At 34.0% G+C, this 24,484-nt stretch overlaps 1 protein-coding gene across 3 annotated transcripts; it reads right to left on the reverse strand.

Annotated features, from left to right (window-relative positions):
- Positions 1–3,499: 3,499 nt before the first annotated feature.
- LOC137399478 (probable serine/threonine-protein kinase pats1) lies at positions 3,500–16,534 on the reverse strand. Of its 3 annotated transcripts, XM_068085610.1 has the most exons (12): positions 16,399–16,534; positions 14,607–14,753; positions 12,820–12,960; positions 11,088–11,228; positions 8,783–10,800; positions 8,493–8,576; positions 8,047–8,222; positions 7,670–7,846; positions 7,188–7,410; positions 6,140–6,331; positions 5,635–5,744; positions 3,500–4,668 (listed from the first exon to the last, which is right to left on the reverse strand). In XM_068085610.1, exons 1-12 carry the CDS (start codon positions 16,455–16,457, stop codon positions 4,522–4,524), a joined length of 3,615 nt encoding a protein of 1,204 aa, XP_067941711.1. In that variant the 5' UTR covers positions 16,458–16,534; the 3' UTR covers positions 3,500–4,521. The 3 variants fall into 3 exon arrangements, with proteins under 3 accessions (XP_067941711.1, XP_067941712.1, XP_067941713.1); XM_068085611.1 differs by lacking the exon at positions 8,493–8,576; XM_068085612.1 differs by lacking the exons at positions 3,500–4,668; positions 5,635–5,744 and having other exon boundaries at positions 6,208–6,331; positions 7,164–7,410.
- Between the last annotated feature and the right edge of the window lie 7,950 nt (positions 16,535–24,484).

Raw genomic sequence — 24,484 nt, forward strand, 5'->3', positions numbered from 1 at the left:
ACAGGCGCTTTACTGATTTCCTGTACATCTCACAGAGCTGACTTTAGTCGGCTGCAGGATTTTTACTGTCAGTTCCACTATGTAATTAAAAATAAACATAGCTATATTCTGTTAGCCTTTGAACTTGGATGCCACTTTATTTTAAAACTACCACCTTGAGTTGTCAAAAAACACAACATCCTGCAAAAAAGTATGTGATATAAAAAACTAAAACCTTGCTAGCATGAAGGAATAACTCAAAATATATCAACAAGCAAAACATAAAACTTCCAAGGGAAACATCAAGGTTTTTCCTTTAAATTCTCTCAAGTATTAGTTTCTATTGACATATATTGACAAACTTGAAAATAGTCAAAAAAACAAAGCTCATGTGTGTAATCAGTCAGCTGTTGCAGGTAATTTCTTTTAAACCTCTACAAGCCTTAAATTTGCTCTGCTAATTTGCTCTGCTACAATTTGGTCTGCTAACAAAAACCAGTAGTTGTGACTTCAATATAACCGCTATAAAGAATGCTAGCTCCAGCATATTATTCGAGCCGCAGCCTCTCTTAGCAAGGCATTAATAGCTGGTGTTTTGTCCAGATCTAATTATATTATGATAGAATATTCACCCTGGGCTTGATAGGGGCATGAAAAAATGTTAGGTTTTTTATTAACTGTTGCTGCATTTAGTTGAGCTTGATTATGTAATTATGTAGCAATTAAACTAAAGGTTCAAAGTTAAGAATTTTTTTTTAGTGACAGCAGACAAATTAACTGAACTCTAAAAGCTGGCAGCTATGCTTAAATTAATTTTGGCTGAGCAAAACTGGGTGTTTGATTTCATTGTAGCAAATTATTATCAGTTAATGTCAGCATCTATTCCCCAGCTGTAATGAGAAAGATTTATCTGACTCCTTGAGTCAACTGTTGATTTAGTACAATATAATTTAAATAGCTAAAACAGCTTTGGTTTCTCTTTTCTGTTATGACAATAGTGGCTTTGGCAGAAATATGCTCACTTCCTATTTGAGTTGTCATGCAACCTGCCCTCAAGTCTGCATGTAAACTTGGTAGTAGTTGAGCAAATGTCACCAAAACTATGAGCAGCCAGTAAATTCCAAACAACTAAATCAGATTTGATTATTTATGCAGAATAAGCTTGTATGTGCTAATAACTTATGAGAGTGACAAATGTAGGTACAGCTGTAATATCAATTAATAGGGTAGACCAGACGATGACTCAACGCACTCATTTGTGAAACAAACTACCAGTAACAAAAGTCAGCCAAAGGCCAGTAGCAGATTATTAGCAAATGTACACTACAGCTTTGCTGTCTGTTGTTAACCTTGCATTAATTTTTTATTTTAGTTTGCATATGTAGCTGAATTGCAGGTTAGACTTTTCTTTCCGAGTTTCATTGGTATTTTCAGCGTAAAATAGTGATTATCACTTGCAAACAAAGCTGGTATATTGTGTATCACATGATGCCTAAAATACTTGTTACTAGTGGTAAACTGAAAATGCTTCCATGATTCTTTTAGTGATGCAGAATGTTTTTCTATGCCATCCTTAGTCTTTGGTGACTAGCACTGAATGGTGCAAACAATCCTCTTAGACCCGCTCTGATTACCCAGTAGAGAGGAGAGTCATGACAACTCCACCTCATTACCTTGACAGAGTTGCCAGAACCGGTAAAAAGCACCTCTGTCAAGCCTGTCATTCTGCGACAGTCACCAGTTCAGGATGACGAGCCTGAACTGGTGAAGAGATGAAGCCATCCCAGGTGAAGAGGTGACTCTTCACCTAACAAGGTGACGCTGTCACAAAGTGCCAAACTGGGGAAGGGCTCTGGTCCATTAGAGGCTAATTTCGTCCTTACAAAGATAACCAAGATGCTCCTGAATTAGACAGCACATTCCATAGTAAAAGCAAAATCGTAAATTGGTAGTGGTTACTGCTTCCAAAAAGGCAATTAGAAATCGACAAATGAGTTTTGATGTTACTGAAAGTTCTCAAGGTAGCTGAAAATATCATTTTAAGATTAAATGAGAATGACATTATCAAAAAATGACTGTTGTATTAAACTGCTTTGCAAATAAATTCAGCAGAAAAACGTTTAACATCAGTGCTAAAACCAAATCAATATTTAAACTAGTTTGTAGCCCAATTTAAGTGCACCTTGTCATGGAGTAATGTCATAACGCAAAGTCATAACATAATGTCTTCGCACAATCTCATAACGCAATCTCATGGCACAATCTCATAGGGCAATATCATACAAAACTGACCTACAACATGCAGGCACCCGATAACGTATTAAAGAGGCAGGAAACAGCACCAAAGCAAAATAGTGAAGTGGCTCTTCTGTGCATGCTCAGGATGCAATCAAAGTGCAAATTGTAAACGGTACTACAGCGTGTTTATTACTTTACATAAATGCAGCTCTGTGCAGCTCATTAGAGCTACTTTACATGAATTAAATAACCAACAAAAATTTGTTTTTCAATCAAAAAAATGGTTTGTTCAAAAATAACACCAGAAGTTTATAAATAAAGTTTAAAAGATTATCAACAAATAAATAACCTACTGTTAACTTAGTCGTTTGCTGTTTATTCAATTATCAGAATAAAATGTAGAAATTGTCCATAGCTTCTACTTAGTCCTGTTTTAAAGACATTCATTCAATATTTTTAGGCTTCTTTTTTAACATAGTTTTAAAAAATTAAGTGAAGCACCAACGTCATTTTGCGCCTTCAGAAGTCAACACTGGTACCGCAAAAATGTAAGATTGTAGGACTCTTTTGAATTCTGCTAATAACCAAGTCTCAAAAGTTAGTTGATAGCATCATCTCACATTGACTGCCAGTACACTGATATTTTAGTCCACCCACATTACAACTTGTAAAATGTTTTAATGTCATACGCTACTTTTTCATGCAAAATAAACTTCCATAAGCTAATAACCAAAGACAATGATAAATATAGGTGCAGCTGTAATAGCAATTGCTGGCGTAGATCAGACAAAGGCTTGATGAACTCGCTTGTGAAACAAACTGCCATATCAAAAGCCAGCCAAAATCCAGATACAGATTATTAGCAAATTTACACTACAGCTTTACTTTATGCTGTTAACACAGGCATTTTTAGATTTAAGTTTGTAGCTGTAGCTGATTAGAAGGTTAGACTTTTTTTCTGGGTTCATTAGTTTAATTTGCGTAATATGTTGGTTGTAACATTACTGATAATCTCGTTATTGCTTTTTTTTCATGGAAACTGTAAAATCACGTCATCTAGCTAATTCCTGATTGTATCATTAATTGATAAAACTGAACCTGGTGAAAAACAATTTGAATTTTTCAGCAATCAATATACACTCTATAAAACATTTCTTACTGTGAAGTTTTGGCATTGCTAATTTATATATCTTAACTCGATTGCTATAGCAATACACTATGGCTATTATTTTGTTTATTTTTATATCATATATTTTTAGAAGCAAAAATGAAAGCCAGAAATACTTTGTAACAATATTGGGTATCTGTGAGGTACCACATTCCTGTTCCAAGTTAAGTGAGCCTAATAAATATTAAAAGTTCTAAACATCCCAAAGAGCTTTTCAAACAATCCAACTGCATGGTGAGCTCAGTTGTGCTACCAAGCTGGCAGACTTCCAGATCTTTTGATAATACTGGTATCAGCAGCATATACCAGGTCAATTAAAGATTACCATTCTTTGAAAAAGCAGAACTACTTCATTATTTTGATTCTAACACTCAAGGAAATCTTCATAGGCATTGATTGACTTACGTTGACTAAGGTTGTCACATATGTTTTTAGTATGATTGTTATTTATGCATTTACCATTTTTTTATGCTGCTAACAGATTCTTTGTAATGTACTTTCAAAGCTCGATTGCTGTAATATTACTTTGGCGACATGAAATCAATCTACCAATAACACCTATTTCATAAATTTGACAGGAACTTGGTAGCACACCCAGGCCAACCACATGGCTCACAGTATTAATTTCATCAGAGCATTAAATACACTGATAAAAGATAATTTATGCAAAAAGTCTGACACACAAAGTTTATTTAAACAACATAAATCAAAACTTGTAACATTTAAAAATTACCAGACCTTAACTACTTTAGGAGATGCCTGTCTCGGTAAACAGTAGCGGGTTCAGTATAACCTTGATAGCAGTCAGTAAAGAATTGATCGAGCAAAATTTCAATTAAAACTTTTTACTAGATCATTAATAGATAGATTGTGGTTACTAAAAACATAACTGAGGAACACAATATACCATAGTCAGTGTAGGTGGAGAGATTTAGAATCGAACTATAAAAATACATTTAACTATAATTGTAGCTACATGTACTTGCTTTAACATTGCGATTATCAATATTTCCTAAGATTTTCTGCAGTTTAAAGTAAATGGGAGCAGTAATGTGTTATGACAAGTTTAAAAAGGTTAGTGGTTATAACTGTCTATCAAATTAGTTGGTGCCTTCAGATACATATCAAAGACAATGTCAGTCTCGAAGAGTTGGGAATCCAGGAAAGAGATAGAGCTTTCGGTAATTGGTAAATGTGCACTTGCTTACTGGTACGTTTCCTCTCAATTCACAGGTGTTGGCACTTTTGTGGGTTAAACTCACCTGTCGCACTCTTTGTTGTATCTGTAATCATTAATAACATATCTCAAGTGTTAAGGCGACACATCTAAACATTTAAAATTGTTTCGCATCTGAACATATGATACCTACTCATCTCCAAAAGATAATGTAGAAGTAATTCCACATTCAACTAAAATCATTGATTATGGACCAACTAGTATGTTTGATGGTCTTGTGCACAGTGAGATATTGTAGTGGATAATCACAATATGCATAACTAATTTGTGAAGTGGCAGAGTGGCCAATTGGTGTAGTGGTTATAATGCCGGAATGCAACACGGAGAATCCAAGTTGAATTTTCATGTGAGACAATTGCTGCTGAAGATGATAGCTGGAATTGCCTGGCTTATTACAGTTATACAACAGTAGAAAGAGAAAAACACACAATTATGTAAGATTCAAAGGTACAGCTAGACAAAGCACAAAAGGGCAAAAGAAAAAGACAGACAGTAAAACGTGCAAACACATAGACACAGAACCAAAAATTATTATGTAATCAAAAATTGTTTTTCTTAGCGCTCTTAAGGTAGGGCCACACGAGACAAAATTCTCACGAAATGGGCGAAAATTGGACGAAACGATTTGTACGAATTGACATTTGGACGAATTCGTCCATCGTTGGTTGCGCACGATGAACGAATCCTGAATTGGACGAAACGTCAGAAATTCCTACGAATCGTTGTTTGATTGGTCGGTTGAAAAGGTTAGTTAAATGTTGAAGGTCGTTTTCTTTTGCGCATGTTTGGTCAGATCTAAAAAAGATAACGATTTGCGAGTTTCTAGCCCGCAGTTCCTAACTCGGTTGGAAAACTGCGTACTGTGTTGACGATTATATGTAATCAGTAGTACCATGGCCGTAATGGATTTATTTAATAGAAATATAACTGTTTTCTTAGTATGACTTCTGATAGAAAGACAGACATATGTAAACTGCTCTTAATATGTAAAAGAATAGTGAGTCGTACTTACGATTTTAAATAAAGACTCTACATCTCTGTGATTGGAATGTTTGTAGAAGGTAGCAACCAACACTCTGATAAACCAAGAACCATGAGAGGTTGACCTTGTTGCTACATAGGCTAAAAGATAAATATGGCATCAGCAGAAATAATCTCAACAATGTGAAAAGAAATAAATAATGGGAACAAATCATTTTCTGCAAAAAAAAACAAATTAAAAGAAGACAATTAACTTTTCAAGAAATAATCAAAATTGATAATCAAATGCTCCATGGAATAAATAAGTTATGCTTGACAATGAAAAAAGCTTGAACAAGAAAATCTGTTTGTAATGGTATGTACAAACTTATAATTGAAAAATTGACCTCTGAAAACATTTTTAGAGACTAACAAAATATATCAAGCATAAGAGCAAAGTCAGGAGAGTGAAGTTTGTAGAACGGGAATTTGAAATGATAAATAAAGTTTAAACGAAGTATAATCAAAACAGTCAGCGACTGTATGCAGTTACATACATTCACTGCTGGCCTTCAAAATGAGAAAGTCATCAGCATTGAGACATGTGTGAGCCGTAACAGAACATGGACCATCATCATATTCTTTTGGTCTGAGAGCCAAATGGAGATCAGGCGGAAGATCTTGAGATTGATTATTAGAAGAAGCAGTTACAGATGGAACGTCTCCAACCTCTCCAACATCAGCTCGCTCTGTTTTTATAAACAAAAATCATAACTTCAAAATATTCAATAACCGGATAAGATAAATTCCACGAATTGTTGGCGCAAGCCTTTTAGTTTTCATTACACAGGTAATGATTGACTAGCAGTAGGAAAATATATAGTAGATGGTACTGGCTTAAATTCTTTTCGATTGGGTCATTATGTAACAAAACAAAGTAGTAAGTAGTAAGTGCTGGTACTAGGAGTATTATTAATATGTAGTAGCAAGTAGCAGTTAGTCACAGAAGTAATAGGCAGTATGTAACTGTGAAAATTAAGTTAAATGTACTTATAAGTATCAGTAAAGAGCAGTAAGTAATAGTTGACAGAAGTAGACGATTCCATATAACAATAAAGTCAGTCGTTTTAATATTTATCAAAGTACTTGCTGGTATAGAACTATGGATATAATAGTATTGCCACTAGTAGTTGTTTTAGTAGCAACGATGGTAGTAGGAAAACTCGTAGTTGTAGTACTTGTTGTAGTATAATGGGATTGTGTATGTTTAGTAGAAGCGCTAGAATTTGTAGTAATAGTAGTAGAGTAATAGTAGTAGTAGCACTAGTAGTAACAGTAGAGAGATATCTCACTCCAGTAAAACATATTGATACAAAACTAAACTACAAACAAAACTGATTGAAATATATTGTCATTAAGCAAGCATGCATGTTGACAAGAAAAGCTAGCTATTGAAGGCTAGACCATCATAGCCTTTCTATTTAGCATTTAATCTGCTTGGTTTGTGGATAAGTAAATGTAAATTTGATAATACATTCTTATTACTTTAGTTCAGTCAGTTACCTCTTATTGCTAGTCTACCTTACTAGTCTTGTATTATTCTACCTCCAGAGCAGGCTTGCACGATTATCAGCTTTGGTTTCCCTTTCATTGCTGGAAAGTTGCGCGGACAAAGGAGGTCTTGGAAGTGGACAAAATAAACAGATTTGCCTTGAGAATCTAGAATCACATCTCCTTTTGTGCCATGAGACATCAGCACTAACACAAACATGCCATAATCATAGTGATCTTTCCTGTTTGTCTCTTCGATAACTGTTTTATACATCTTCTGTTGAAATAGGTCAAGGTAGCTTATGTCTAACAGGTCTGTTTACATTGGCTGCAGCTTCGAACTAACATTGCATCACTTATCATTTAGCTCTATTTAATCTGCCCACTAGGTAATAATACAAGCGCAAGACATTGATGCTTGAATTTTATCCTGTAGCTGTACAAATGGTTTTTCGTTATCAATGAAGCTATACTTGGATAAATGATTATAAAAATGACACCACTATGGTGCATAGAAAGGTTCTCAAAACACATACCTCTGCGGTGAAAGATAACTTGGATTCTGTCTTTGCAACTGAGAATCGCAGGTCTTTAAAAAGTTTGCAAAGGTGGTAGTAGTCTACTTCAGAACCGAGTCTGCTTGGAAAACCAGGGAAATTGACATTGTTTATAATAAGAACTCGTCCTCGAACCCGATCACTCATAAGGTAAACCTAAGCAATGTAAACAAATAATAGCATTTTAATGAAATAAGGGTAAAATATGAATAGCCATATTTTTGTTGAAGGTTTCGTTAGGTTTATGAGTCACTAAAGAAGGTACAACTTTACATATATATCAGGAAAACAATTACGCAAAAGTCATAACATACAAGAGAAAGTTGGTGCTTGATGTTTGTTACTGAATGTGTTACCTTCTCTGGGTTGTGATAGAGTTGTTTAACTCTTTTTTCTTTTACAGGTTTGAGTCTGAGTGACATGTGAATGTTTTTGGGTGTCTCAGCACAGTACCCTTCTTCGTCTACATCGGAGATGTCACTTTCATCTGTTTGGTTAGTGTGTAGTGAAGTAGAGGCAACTTCTGTAGTACCTGCAGGTATGTAAGTGAACAGTTTTTGTCAACATAATCCGCTCGCTCTGGTGTACTATAATTACAATGTGTTCATATTTTTACTTTGCATGAAACAAATTCACTCATCTTTTTTGCTATAAATAATTTTTTTAACTTTGTCATGCTATGTCTTAACTATGTTTCACTTTACAAACTGCTCACGCAAATGATAAATATATCAACTAAAATGTTTTTTTTTCAAACAATTGTAAATTTTGTAGGGTATGGATTGCTAAACATGCATGCCACCTTGAGATGGAGAATAGCAGTTATCTCGCAAAGTCTCAATATAATACTGAAGGGTATTCACATCTTCATCCGACAGTTGCTCACCTAAAATTACAATTTGGATAGGAGAATGTTTTGTCGGTAAAGTTAAGGATGCATTAGGAAAAAAACTTTACAGAATGCTCTAAATCAAAGTAAATAAATTGACTTGTAAAAAATGTTGGTGTTGAAGAGGTTTAAATAAGTCAAGAATCACAATAATATTCAAAAAAACTCAAAACTTTATTTGTACATGTTAGAAACAAACTTACATGGAAACCGAAGAGGTTTTGGTACTCCCGGCCTGTTTTCACCATTGCCTTCACATCTTTTGCATGCAACCTTCTCCAAACTGGAAATGGTAGTGACTGTGCTCAACTCAGACAGGTTCAATTTACCATCAGCCGGATAAAACCAATCTGGATCAATGTAGTAGTTTGGTTTGTTGTTGCGTACTATAAGACACTGTCCACAATACACCAAAACTTCAGAAAATGATGCTTTCCAGACTCGAGAAATTAGCTTCAATGTAGCCCATGCTGTTTCAATAAGATGCTGCCATGACAATCCTAGTTGCTGAACACTGGTTGAAACTTGCAAGGTAATATTCCTACTGTCATAGTCATGAAGAAGATAGGTGGAGCATTCCCCATGGTTGATTGCTGTACCATTTCTGTGCACAGTCATTTCAGTCAAGTGACTTTTGACACAGTTTAAAACAACCACGGTAATAAGCTGAAACACATACTGAGGAAGAGAGAGACCTCCAAAAGCTATGTCCATTCTCAATGGAATTCGATTGTCTTGCTGGAATGAGTCATCCATGGAAGACTTGGCAAAGTATGGTAGTATGTAGGCTTTGCTATCTCCCTTTTTTGATATAGGACCATAAAGTATGTTGAAGCTTTTTAACAGATCAATAGCAACACTTGGTGAAAAACTTGACTCAGTTTGAAGTAAATAAATCAGAAGGGCTTCACCTATCACCCCAGTTGTAGTAAACTCTTTTACAAGAGCTTTAAACTTTAGTTTTCCAATTGGTCTTCCATTGTGGCAAAAAGCCGTGAATTTTTCTTGTCTTTTTTGCCAGAGAACATCAGAAGAGTGATGGAATAGAATGTTTATCATTTCTGTGATAACAGGAATGCGATGGAAGACATACTGAGACAGCTCATCAATTTCTTCAAACCAGAATATTTTTCCAGTGTTATGCATGTACCGCAATATCGTGAGTGGTTGATATGTGACAAAGCTGCTAGTTATTTGTGACAAAACAATGTATGGTTTGTTTTGCTGTGTTTCTACAAACTCTTCTATTTTCTCCCAAAGACATGGAGCCTCTATTGCCCACATTTGTGATTGTTTCTCTAAACAGGCCTTCAAGTTCACAATATTCTTCTTTTCTTTGGAATCATTGTTGAACTCAAATATGTCCTCTGGATCAAACAATGGAACTGCAGTGTTTGCAAAATGGACAATAGGTGTATTCGATCTGGAACCTTTGGCAGCAAGCTGTTGACTCTCTTTCAGCATTTTTATTCTCAAAGTTTCAGACCTGTTTAGCAGCTCTTTTTTAAAATGTGCCAATTCATCAAAAGTCAACTTGTCAGTATGAGTTAATGAGAGAACTGGTGGGCCTAATCGTGGTCCTGCAAGATACAAATGAGCCAACCAATCAAAGCATACTTTTCTCGTCGCTTCCTCAAAACCTTCTTTGAGTGACAAACTTTTGAGTTCCTCTATGTTGATCACTAAAAGTGGAATACACCGCTCCTTTATCACTAATTGGTAAGCCATGTGGTAAATATCATGCCCGGCATAGTCAATGAGTTTCAATCGTGACTTGACCAAATCCAGGTTCTCTATCTGAAACACCTTTGTTGTTTCATCTAGTGGTGAATTCTCATCTCGTATTGTCAATTTACGCTCTCCTGCTTTGAGGCTTTGAATCAGACTACTCTTGCCCGACCTTTGCATTCCAACCACAGCAACTGGTATTTCTAAAAGTCGATTACCTTTTCCGCTCTCAAGATCAGTAAAGAATTTACATACTGCTCCAAAACCCTGAACACTGACTTCATAGGGAGGGAAAAGGAGGGAAACACAGTTTTCGCAATCAAGTTCCCTCAGGTTTTTCAGTTGACTAACCTTGCTTTCAATACGTTTCAAATTATGATTGTCACAAAAACTCAAATGCTGTAAATTTTCCATTTGGTAAACTCCGCTTGGAACTCGGGCCAACTTATTGAAGCCTAGTTCCAGGTTTTGAAGATTTGCTTGACTCTGAAATCTAAAATATGCCATCAATAATAACAGCACAATATGATTAGAGTTTAAAAAATAGTTTGAAAACCAATTTTTATTTTCATTTTTAAACTTGTTTTGTTATCTTTTCTTTGCAATTCTTTTCAAAAAGCATGTTGAAATATGTTATTTAAGTAAATATTTAACATAATAAAATTAATGTTATATTTATCTATAAAAATATTTTAGGTTGCTGCTGCAGCTATGATTTCAGTAAACCAGTCATCTAACAAAAGATTTTAGTGAGCAATGCATGGTAAAAATATATCATACCTCTCTGGAAGATCTTGTACTTGGCAGCTATAAAGACTAAGCGTTTCTAGTTGAGGCAGCTGACACACGACAGCAGGTACTCCTGAGCTGAAGTCATTGCCATCCAATATTAGTTCTTTCAGAAGTGGGAGTAGCAAAAGACTACAAGTATTTTCATCATTAGTGCGCTAGAAGTACTAAAATCAGCTTGCAAATGCTGACAGCCATTTAGCTCTCACCGGATGTAAAAAGCCTGTGACTATTATAGATAGTTTAGGACTTGTTAATAGTGTCACTAACTATAACATATGATAGTTTGGTTGTACACTTCTAAAAAGTCTTGGATGCATATTAAGCACATTTGCATGTAAAAATGCTTTGTAAACCCTTGTTATTTGGTGATAGGTAAATATGTGACAGAAAAATATATCTTATTTTCCAGGCTAGGGCAGGCCTTTATAACGCTGCACATAAGCTGTTGAAGTTTTCATGTAGCGCACTAAACTTATCTATGCGCCTTAAGATGGCTAAACAATCCTTAAGTTACTATCCACTACGTAAATTATATACACTCTAAGATCTGCAATAGAAAATGAAAGTTACATTTTTGTCATTTAGCCTCAAGGCATCAAATATTAAGGCCAGTGTTTTACTAAATATTTTAGTTACTCTGCATAGTTATGCATAGTTATTATGTAACATAGTTTAAGGAACTATGCTACATAACTCGCCAATGAATTGTCAGCCTGGAATATCTTATGGAACAGTTCTCACGGAATGTTTCAACATTACGAAGGAAAAAGGAAATTTCTGTTACTCAGCTTTTGACTTGTTTGGTAAAGAGTGTTATCAGTGTTAAACTTGGCAGTGACAGAGAATCCAGTCACAACTTTTTTGGCATTGCCAAATTTTTATATACTTGAGTAAACAACTTCTTTGAGCTTTTGCAAATTTTTGGATAGAAGAAACTCACTTTTTTGCCAAAATTAAGATTCTCAGTCAAGCTGTACTTAAAATTGCAACTGACAGCACTGTCGTCAAATAAACTACAGCAAAGAGATAAATTTTTTCTGTAACTAACTTTGTCATTTAGTGGAAGGAAATGCTATGTTAAATGTATCGAGTGAACTATCACGGTTACATGATGTAAAAAATAAAACCAAATACATATATTATGGAAAAAATAATTAAGTTAAAATAGTGCTTTGGCAGTAAAAGGATGCTCTAAGAGGTGTATGTACAGGCATGTGGGTTGATCTGGTTTTTTTTCAGTGGCGCTTTGAGTACTCGCTAAAAAATCCTTGGCTGAAAACAGGTCTTTGAAAATGAAGAAGGAATCTAATATGATTTTTGTCTAAACTTTATTGAAATCTCTTTATTTTTTACAGAAAGTGACACCAGAGCTAATAGCATATGATGAGAAAAAACTGTCACCTGCTCAAAGTTAGCTGTCAAACTGTCACCTGCTGTCACCTGTCAAATGGTGGACTTTTGCTCATATAAAGCTGTGAACAATAAGAAAAAGCAATACATTGAGTAGCTGTTTCAAGTAAACCTTTTTTGAGTAGAAAGATTTAGTTTACCATAAAATGATAAATTTGATTAGATGTATATAAATTTCTAGCAAACTAAATGATCATGTTATATAAATTCATAGCGTTTTGGGGGTAAACCCTTAAAACTATAGTAGAATTAGGTTTTTACTATATATTTGGTGATTTAGTAATTGAAACTATTTTGGTTTCACACATACCTGAGTGGGAGGTCTGTTAGATTACAGGTTACCAATCTCAGTGTTTCTAGAGACTTAAGTTTTCCAACCACAGATGGCAGTCCTGCATGGAGGTCATTACCATCAAGTGCCAACTTCCTTAGATGCTGGAGACATGATAGGCTATAAAAGGGTAGTAACAGATAATTGGCACAAGAAATGTATCTCAAACATAACAAGTTATATTTTATCAACATATTATAGTTGATGACTTAATTATGTTGTACATGAGGCTTTTTTATAAGCATTTTGTTATTTTTGATAGTATAAAAAGCTGTCAAGTTAATCAACTAGCAAAAAGCTCTAAAGATTATGTTCATTAATATTTTTTAATGTTTTGGTCTTTTTATGTTCTGCCTCTCTTTGTAATAAAAATACTGGTTTTATTATCCAATTTTTACTCTAGATGAACTGAGTTTTCATGTATTTGAATTGATTGAATAAAAATTGATTTAGTTCATCAGCAGGTTTGATCCATGTTGTACTTTTTAAAGTTGACATTGAACTAGATGTCACCTTTAAACAAGAACATAAACTAATTTAAATCTATGAAATCAGGAATAGGCAGTAGGATGAAAGTATTTGTTTTTCAAAGATTCAATGATTAGCAATAAAGCTATAAATAAGTTCCTTTGGTTCATGTTGCAGAAAAAGCAAATTTTTCTTCCTGCGAGCAGTTATCTTTTTATTTGCAAACAAATACGAACCGTTCAACCAGTTTTTGCAGGTCCATGAGTTCAAAAAAAAAATTGACATGACCTTGCATGAGTTGCAAAAAAGCTCTATGTATGATATAACCTTGCATGAGTTGAGAAGAAGCTCTATGTATAGCTCTATGTATAGCTCTATGTATAGCTCTATGTATAGCACTATGTAAGCTCTATGTATGTGCTCACAAAAAGTGCTTATTGGTGAAGCCAACTAAACAAGGAAGTACTGATAAGTTAACGTATCTTTACTGATTGCAAACAGACTTCATGATGTTTACTACAATAGCTTTGCCTTATTACAGAAATAAATTATATAATTAAGTTACATAATATAATCACCCTCGTTTGTCAACCGTTTTATTTTATTAGCAACTGATGCGTGGAGTTTGAAATTTTAACACATCTTTGTAAGTACATCTTGAACTAATAACAAGGTTTAGTGATGGGTTGAGTTTTCACAAAGGTAGCTTACAACTTTAGCATTTCTCTTACCTGCTTTTAAAGTTGTTTCCCTCTGTAGATGTAAAATATATTTGCGTTACCTATTGTGTTAGCAATTTGAACTCTTCAAAATTTAGAAGTTTAAATATATAGGAACTAGAAGCTGGTAGATATTGTTATTTACTATTTTTATTCACTTCCTTTTTACCATGTGATGATATAAATATATGAATTTTAGGGAAATGAGACATCATTTAAATTATGGCTCATTTCCAGCCCGGATATTGTCATTTTTTCAAGTTTATAACAATAAAAATTTATAAACTGAATACAAAATCATCTAGGCAAATCTATTGAAGCAGTTAAGTGAACAGGCCATAGGTCTGCTATGAGCTATTACCGCGTGCTAATAAAGTTCTAGGCAATTCAAAGTTGTCTTCTTTTTTGCTAATGGCCATACCTAGAACAGGAGCAAACTACTCTCCATGCTGCACTATAGCATTCTATCTTAATTCAATAAACTTATACCAAAATATGTATTATATGTCATTTGTACAAAGATTCAGGTAGGAGATTGAGAACTCCTTTTGGCTAAAATATGATACTTAATTAGTATACCTTTCTGGCAAGTCTTTAAGTCTGCAGCTGTACAAGCTCAATGCCTCTAGTGTCTTTAGTTTTTCTAGCTCAGTGGGAAGGCTTTCACTGAAGTCATTACCATCAAGTACCAACTCTTTTAGTTGTGAGGGAAAGTCAGAAGAGATACTATACAAAATAGAACAAGACCAATAAGAGACTGTAGAAGGCAGGGAAGACACATGAAGGACTGCAAAAAAAATTGAAAGACAAATGTGAGATTGTTGAAAGCGTTGGAAAACAAATTAAAGGCTGCAGAAGAGGTTAATCTAATGAAATTTCTCAGTAATTTTTGGAGAAATTCCCTGATGGTCTATAACCATTTGTTTAAGATTTACAGCCAACCATACAGCTTGCATGACAGTCATACTGGCAGTAGCTAGCTTCATTGACACTAACAGAACTAGTATTGTAGCATTCCGATGCGCCGTGTCAGATTGTGAAATGTAATAATCATCCGCACAATTATTGCAAAATAACATTAGGCGGTCACTTGGTGGCTGCAGGTGGTGAATTGTCTGTCTAGTAAGCCAAAAGTTATAAGTTTAATGTTCACTGAAATCGATCTTTTTTAGTTTGCTCACGCAAAGGTAAATGCGGTAGAAGTAAAATCATATAAGTAGGAAACAAACACTGCGATTACTTAATTTATCAGACCTATTATAACTTCACTAGTTTTGCTAGTTTTAAATTGTTTTTCATATAGATGTAAAATAAACTGACATAGTTATCCTGCAACTTATAATAAACGTTTTCTCAAATAGTTTAACTTAGTTAATAGATTAAAAATTGTGTGAGCCATAAATTGAGTAACTTTTGTTGTGATCTAATTTGAATTTGTTGTCAACTTGAAGATTTATGGGTATCACATAAATATTAGAGAGCGGCAATTTGAACAGGTGAATGATGTGGGCTAATTGTTGCCAATGGCAACGCGTAGGCAGTTAGTATGTTGAGTTACCGGTATGTAGCTTTTCACCTCTTAAAACTAGCGTCAAAGCGGGCTGCTCTACTTCTACCAAATCAGCCGATTGACCATTTCAAGTTAGTAGAGAGTTTATGTCTTAAAATAACATCTGATTTAATTGTAAAAGTAAAACTTTGAATAAAAGGTTATCCTATAGATTTAACAGCACCAAACGATGTCGCAACACAGCATCGGCTTGCAAACTGAATCTGAACATTGTGTGCTGCCAACTTTTCTAGAACTAGGAGAGCAGCTCATTGTCTGTTATGCTATTCACGAACTATTGCCAAACAGAAGTAAAAATGTCTAGTTCGCAGCAACAAATCATATTTACACACTATACATAGAAACAAAAATCTACATCTATTTTTAGATCAGGCAAGCAAATAATTTACCAACTGCTCTAAAACCTTAAACACAAACTTCATATATAGAGAAAATAAGAGAAACACAGTTTTTTGCAGTCAAGTTTTTTCAAGCTTTGCAGTGCATTACCAGTGCTTTAATATTTTTTAAATTTTGATTGTCACAAAAACTCAAATGCTATAGATTGCTCAGTTTCAAAAAGTGAGTGATTCTGCAATGTTTACACCTTTTTATGCTCTCTTCTTTAACTTTTATTTCTTTTAAGAATACACAATGACAATTGCGTGTTTCACATTTTACTCGTGTAATTTCTACCTCGCTAATGCGATTAGCAAAGGCTGTCAGTAACCTGTACACTATCCATAGCCTGTCATGCTATCAGTAACCTGTACACTATCCGAAGCCTGCCATGCTATCAGTAAACTGTACACTATCAGTAACCTGTTTGAGGTAGGCAGCAGATTGCATCCAGCTAGACTGAGCACCTCTAAGTTGGTCATTTTATGGAAGCTAAAGGGTAGTGCTTTCCCAAAATCATTTCCATCTAGTGCCAGCCTTTTTAGATTGGAGAGAGCTAATAGACTGCAAATATAAAACAGGATGCAGTTTACAGTAAAGCTCGCATTAATCATCAGTCATGTACTGTGCTAGGGCAAGTCTACTTTTGAAATGACAAATGGTTATATTCATATAAGCCATATGAATATATGTACCGGTAAAATAACAACTTTAATTATCGGGCAACCATGCATTAAACACTCCATTTGTAAATATAAATATAGATAAATATATAAATATATGTGAAAATATATATTTAATATATGTGTATATAAAAAGTATATATATGTATATATAAATATATATAAAATATATATGTATATATATATATACTCATGCTACAGACAGTACTGTTTAGGCTATTGAAGCCTCTTCAGTGCAGCTCAGAGCAGGAAAGGCACACAAATCCCATTACCAATGAGAGTTGACTTTCTGCCATGCAACAACTAAGTTGTCTCACAGACTTTAAAAAAGTCAATGTGCTAACACCAGAGTGCTCAAATCACAAAAGTGATGAGCTTTGCACAAAGGCTAATAGTGCCGCACCTCTCACAGAGTGCTCAACCAAACCGAAGTGAGGGAGCATATACTCACTTTTTTATATATATATATATGTATACATATCAAAAATATATATATATTTTAACATAAATATAGTCGCAAGCAAAAAAGCAGAAGGGCACCATAATAAATACAGCAGTATTCAATGTTTACAACAAAGCCAGCAGGAAAATGAAAAAGCAGAAAAATATTTCCCATTCAAAAAAAGATTAAAATTTGCTACCATTTAAGAGCAATTGTAATTCTGATAGTCGTTGAATTTTTGTGTAGCATAATTTGAAAAAAATGTTTTTTTTATGAAATGAAACTATTGCCAATAAAATAATATATATAAACATAAGCTGATCATGGAGCTTTTGTTCAGACATTTTTTATAATTGGGTCAAGTAGGTGGAAGAAGCATGGTAAACACTGAATTCAGTTTAGTTAATGTGATGAAAGATTTATACCTCTTTGGAAGTCCATTTAGTTTGCACCTACACAGACTGAGTGTTTTCAGAGTATTCAGGCTTTCAACAACACCAGGTATTCCAGACATGAAGTCATTGCCATCGAGCACCAACTCCTCAAGGTGAAGAAGAGATGAGAGACTGTCAATAGCCGGTTCTAGCAGTTTTATTAATCACATAACGTTTATAGATAGCATCATTATTCATTTTCAGAATGATTATAGATACCATAGCAAGTACTTTTCATTGTAATCATACCTCTCACCGGTGTAACCTAAAACTTCTAACATATAATTATTGTCATATAGCAGTGTTGTACAATTATAGTGCTATACAAAAGTTTCATCTCAGGCAGTTCTCTACAGTAGCTATATAGAAGAGCGTTGTGCGGAAGTGTTAAACTGTAGTGTTATACAGTAGTGTAATATAGTAGTGTAGTACAGTAGTGTTGTACTTTAATGAAACACATTGGCGTTATATGATAGCGCTATACAGTTTGTTATTGCTATACATTAGTGTTAGGCATCAGGCAAATACAGTAATTTTATACATGAGTGTAATACAGTGGTATTATACAGTTGTTTTATGTGGTAGTGTTGTACTGTTGTGTTATACATTAGTGTCACACTGTACCGTTGTACATTAGTGTAATACAGTAGTGTTATACAGTAGTGTTATACAGTAATGCCATACAGTAGTGTAATGTAGGAGTGTTATATAGTAGTGTTAGATGGTAGTGTTATACAGTAGTGTTAGATGGTAGTGTTATACAGTAGTCTTAAATGGTTGTGTTATACAGTAGTGTTATATTGTAGTGTTAGATGGTAGTGTTATACAGTGGTGTTAGATGGTAGTGTTATACAGTAGTGTTAAATGGTTGTGTTATACAGTAGTGTTATATTGTAGTGTTAGATGGTAGTGTTATCTATAAATTGTCTGTATATAATGTATTCTACTTTTGTGACTTCTGCCTTAATCAGAAGCATTTGCAGTTTATTCTTTTTAACTTATGTTTAATCACAAATTTTGAACTAAAACCTCTGTTTTACATCATTTTCTGTTATTCTTATTAACATCACTTTTCTACTATATTCTGTTAGTTTATTTAAATAAATGTGGAATTATTACTACAAATATTAAAGTATTATGTATTAATCCTTGAAATAGACCTAGTTTGGTAACAGCATACACTTACCCTTGTAACTGATGATAGACATAACTTTCTAGCTGCTGGTATACTTACCTCTTTACCTGCAGTTCAACTTACTGCCGTATTTTTTGTTATCACATATACATGTATTTTTCATTACTTTTAATAATATCTAAATTAATCATGTACCAGCTCATAGACTTACCTCTGTAGCTGCTGGTTTTTACATATATTTGATAACTTTAGGTGAGTTAACTTTGGTGCGACAACTCCGAGTGATGGTACAGTTCCTTTTACAACCATGTGAGTAATATAATTTTTCCCAATGTCAGCAGCGATGTCTTTCTCGCCAACATACTTAAAGTTAGGAAACTTTGGAAGTTCAAGGAGTTCTTTTTCCCCTGAGTGTCGATACCAGATATGATATTTTCCTGCAACAGTCAAGAGCGCCACTAACAATGCCTAACATATGATAACAGATATAATACTAGATATGATAACAGATATGGTGCTTCTCTGAAACAAGCAAGAGCGTCACTAACAATTCCCAAGGTATGATACAGATATGATACCAGATACGATACTTTTCTCTAAATAGTCAATTGTACTACTAGCTATGCTTAAGCAATTGGTATCCCATAAAGTTACGATTCATGAATCACATTTTATTTTTAACCAAAATAGTTGAGTCAACTTATTTGCTTTGTACGTTCATTCTTACATCCACAGGTACTCATCTGCTCCATTTTGGATACTAATACACAAAAGATGATTTGTCATAAGTTTCAATAAAACGCAATCATATGCCTAGGAATGACATTGATGTCAAGCAAACAATCTAAAGTTGTTTTGCTGCTGATATCATTGATTGTATGGCATTCTTATAGAGCGAAATCGCCATGATATCTCTTCTTTCCCTGTGTGATGGCATGCAAGTATTGTATGATAAAATTTGTATTAATAATGGTTAGCTAGTTTGCAATTTTTTGAAGAAACAATAAAAACACACAAGGTTTCCCAAAGTTTGGGTAAATCTTTCTATACAGGTTTTAACACAAATGCAACCTGAACCACAAATTTCATTCTGACAAAACCAAAAAAGTTTACGTACATCTGTGAAAGGTGCCCAGTCTTAGGTTCCAGCATTTTATTCAAACACTTGAAAGTTATAATCATGAAGGTCTTACTGTAAGTCAAAACAAAAATCTTGGTGAAAACCTCTTCAAAACAACATCGCTAATCAACACCCCTAATCAAAAAAGTTTGCGAAGTTTAAAAATTTTCACAACTCATGATCATTTTTAGGTATGCAAATAAATATTTACTTTTTTTAGCTATTTTTAGCTATAATACACAATTTTTATATAGAGCATAAAGGTTACCGGATAACCTTGTGTGGAATCCTCTCTTTTCACCATCTTTGATAAAAGTCGACTTTGAAGATTTCAAGCCCATAATTTAATCAACAAATGAAACTCTTTAGCTATAAAGCCTTCTCTTCTAGCCGCTCACACAATCAATTAATATTTATTGACAAAATATTACGATTATCGGTTTGCGTGGCGCTACAGGAAAACCATTGAAGTGAAACAATAACTTTTTTCTGGTTTAACTAGTCATGCCAGTAAAAGCTGGGTATAGAATTTGTTTATACTATCTAGTTAATCATATACAAAGGTTATTGATAGCATGATACATATCCAAATGATTAATAGGCATTCTAAAGATATCTGATTGCACGCTCTATTGAACACTAGCATTCCTACATTAGCTGTTTTTAAAAACAACTTTCATTTGCTCCTCCATGGTTGTTTTAGGTTCTTTGTTTTTAGGTGTGTATTGAAACATTGCAAGTAAATAGTTTGGCCACAAACTCATCTGATGCAATCATAAGTCAGCTTGACTCTCTTTTAAGTAACTAATAAGGAAAATTTATTAGCTGCAAAAGGGATATGTTGTAATAATTAACTTGGGATGTAAACACTCTAAGTGTATAGATATATATATATATATAAAAACTGTATCTTCACTATAGTTTTCCTGAGTGGGTGGTAATGCCTACTCAAGTTTGAGTTTCCTACCAGAGACCAAAGAGTTTGTGCACTTGCTTCAATATTTGTCATTTTCAATACCATGCTTTCTGCAACTCACTTGCGTTGAGTGTTGCCACTACTTGGGAAAGCGACATTAGATGTGCAGGTGTTGTTGCTCCCTATGCTTGAGTGAATACTGAAAATAGAGTTGGTTTTACTTTCCAGCAGCATACACCTCTTCTTCGAATAGGAAAAAATCTTCACTTTTCCCTTGTTTGTTGGCTACCTTGTTAGTCATTGGGCACTGCTATATTTCTTATAGCAGCCTTCTTGTTCTCCTTGTCACAAGCTGCAGTGTCTAGCTAGCTTGCCAAGACATGCTGATAAGTCTGACTGAAGAGGTTCCAGAAGAGTTTTGCCCAGAGACTCTAATTGACCTTTTTTAGAGCTTCCTAACATTGTTGTGGTTTATTGAGTGCATACTCGTCACTTAGACTTGTGTACGCTACACCTGCAACATGATTGTGCTACTCAGTGTATGCATGTCTAACTAGCTGTTGACATCCACTGATGATGCATTGAGTGTTTTCTGGTGCCTCCTTGCACAGTCTGCAGCTTAGATCAATTCTAGCGAGAAAGATCTGCGCTTGAATTTTCCCATTTAAAAACACTTGCTCCTACATCATAAGCAAAACTCAATTGGCAGCTTGACCATCTTTGTTAACCACATAACCACATTTGTTCAGCCATATATGTGTATATATTTTAATATATACACATTTATGTAATAATATATATTAAATATGTTATAAAACATTAGAATTTTATATAAAATATATAATATACCAATATATATAACTTAGCTTATATATATATATATATATACATGTATATATATATATATATATATATATATATATATATATATATATATATATATATATATATATATATATATATATATATATATATATATATATATATATAATGGTAATGGGAATGGTAATGGGATTTGTGTCCCTTGCCTAAGCTCTGAGCTGCACTGATGAGGCTTCAATAGCTGAAACAGTACTGTCTGTAGCATGAGTATATGCTCCCTCGCTTCGGTTTGGTTGAGCACTCTGTGAGATGTGTGGCACTATTAGCCTTTGTGCAAAGCTCATCACTTTTGTGATTTGAGCACTCTGGTGCCAGCACATTGACTTTCTTAAAGTCTGTGAGACAGCCTAGTTGTATCTTGGCAGAAAGTCAACTCTCGTTGGTAATGGGATTTGTGTCCCTTGCCTAAGCTCTGAGCTGCACTGATGAGGCTTCAATAGCCGAAACAGTACTGTCTGTAGCATGAGTATATATATATATATATATATATATATATATATATATATATACAATAAAGTATAGGCTAAAAATCAGCATAAAGTGCTCGATATGAAAGTAGATTTACTATAAACTTGGTAAGAAATTTATTAAAATTACTAAGTAATTTTTATGCTTAGTCAAATTTTAATAAATTTCTTACCAATTTTATGTATATATATATATGTCATTTCAAAGAAACTAAGTAAAAACGATAGTTCTAAACTTTGCAATTTAAGTATATTCAAACTAAACCATTTTTGATTAAATGTAAGTCACCAAATTTTCAGAGTGATTGGTTCCTGTAACTGTTAGGAGGTAATAACTCTCATTTATCTATCATGGTAAAATGAGTAGAGGCCTGCGTGTATTGCTAATTATAGCTAAATAAATTGGCAACATGATATGATTAGTAGTATAGTGCACGCTAAAGATACGACTTCGATCCTTTCCAGGGTTGGCATCATATGGTGGAAAGATCGTATGTAGGGGTATAGAAACCATTGTAATTATATAATGCAAACATCCTTTGGTGAAAATCATCCAATATTTTATATAAGTGCTGTACATACTAAAAATTAGTAACAAAATAGTATGTTAGCCTTAGTAACTGCAGTTACCTACAGTTAATTTATTGTATTTAGGATATTTAGTGGTTATGATCTGCAATAAAATGTAATTCAGTACGTATTTTAGAGAGTTATTTTCTTCAAGACAGACGTACGTATAACATAATCTTTGAATTCATCTCAAATAAGTATAGCCTACCAAACACACACTCACACACACACTTAAAGCTAAGTTTTAGTACGTATTTTTAACTATTTTACTGAAATTCAACTTTTTATCACTAAAGTTTTATCACTTATCGGTTTCTGCCTTCGCTTTCACTATAACTTTTAGCGGGCTTTATGAAAACCTTTTTCAACCCAATTTAGCAAGAAAGCCCAAACATTGTTGTTTTTGTAATGTAGCAGATTTTTGTTAGCAGGTTAAGAGAAGTTGTCCAACCACTGACCAGTTTGAAGAACTTGCAACTCCAACTTTGCTATTAGTTTTGCAAAGAAAATATTACTGCTTTCCACATGTGAATTGGTGAACTGAAAATAATCGGTCATTGTGTTTCTTTCAGGCGTTGTAAAAAGGATTTCGGCGAACAGATTGTCGATTTCCTTGTTAATTATACATTAGTCACAAGCACACCGACTGCCAAATTTGAACTCGGGCAAAAATTTGTTGCATGTGTATGGTGAAACCAGACTCATATGGTGAGGGAAAAAGGTTATCATGTTTAACTTCCTTAAAGGTTGACTTGCAACAAAATTCAACTTACAGTTATCTGGTATCAAAAGATTCACCATGTCTTACTCTGTTGTGTTATAAGTGCCAAATATGTGGAAATGTGATTACAAGCTCTTAAATGCTCAAAAACGAAAAGCCGTCGTAGATTGGAATCTCTTTATTTCGAATACGTAACCACGAAACTTGGTTATCGTCTTGTCACGTATGTTCTCATGTGAATTGAAAAGCCAATTAAAAGCTCAATATAAAACTTATCGTAGCACTAGTTTATGACAAACACTTCAGGTTTTACCGAAGACCCCGTAGCAAATATAGATGCTCGGTACTTTAAAGTTTTGTTTCGGCATTATTCAATCGTCAAGTCGTAATCTAATCATGTGACCCAATAACTCAAAAATAATTTTTGCAGCACTTTTCGATTATCACAGGTGACTAACAGGCTCGTCATGATTATCAGACAATGATATGTACTCCTTCAAGCTAAGGTTAAAAAGTTTAACGATTTTTTACGGTAAGTTATAAGATATCAGTGCTAAAAGTGACAGCATTACAATGACGATAAAACAGACGCTTAAGAACAATAGGCATAGTTTTATTGAATGCGTGAAGTATATTTGTGAAAATGTTTCAATGAATAAGGTTGCAAGAAAGTGTAAACACAAACCATCTCTCACAACTACATCACATTTGAGCCGTTTTGTAAAGGGAATCCAAACTACGACGGTCTCGTGTGGCTGCGATTTTCTGTTCGTTTTTTTAGCTTTTAAGAGCTTGTAATCACATTTCCACATATTTTGCACCTACAACACAACAGAGTAAGACATGGTGAATCTTTTCATATCAAATAACGGTAATGTGAATTTTGTTGCAAGTCAACCTTTAAGCGAAAATATCGTATATCAAGGTAATCATATCTTGAGGGTGCGCTGTATTCTGTTTTAGGTTAGTGTGATTTTGATATCACATCATGAAAAATAAATTATTATTCTTTCTGACAAACCACACAAAGAAAGTTGTTTGTAAGTAAACTAACCACAACAAAAGTTATACAATGTATCAAATCATTAACACTAAGAAAACATAATATTTGAAATACCATCATCGGAGTGTTGGTCTGG

The sequence above is a fragment of the Watersipora subatra genome, chromosome 7 (genome assembly GCF_963576615.1).
Source record: "Watersipora subatra chromosome 7, tzWatSuba1.1, whole genome shotgun sequence".
NCBI classification, from domain to species: domain Eukaryota; kingdom Metazoa; phylum Bryozoa; class Gymnolaemata; order Cheilostomatida; family Watersiporidae; genus Watersipora; species Watersipora subatra.

What these genes read in the sequence shown, in the direction of transcription:
- LOC137399478 (XM_068085610.1), bottom strand. Translation starts at nt 16,457, where the DNA reads ATGACCAACTTAGAGGTGCTCAGTCTAGCTGGATGCAATCTGCTGCCT. An exon ending in CTAACAGACCTCCCACTCAG is followed by an intron (nt 11,229 to 12,819) that starts GTATGTGTGAAA and finishes AAATACTTGTAG; the next exon opens with TCTTTTGCTACTCCCACTTC. An exon ending in TAGAGTCTTTATTTAAAATC is followed by an intron (nt 4,669 to 5,634) that starts GTAAGTACGACT and finishes TAATGATTACAG; the next exon opens with ATACAACAAAGAGTGCGACA.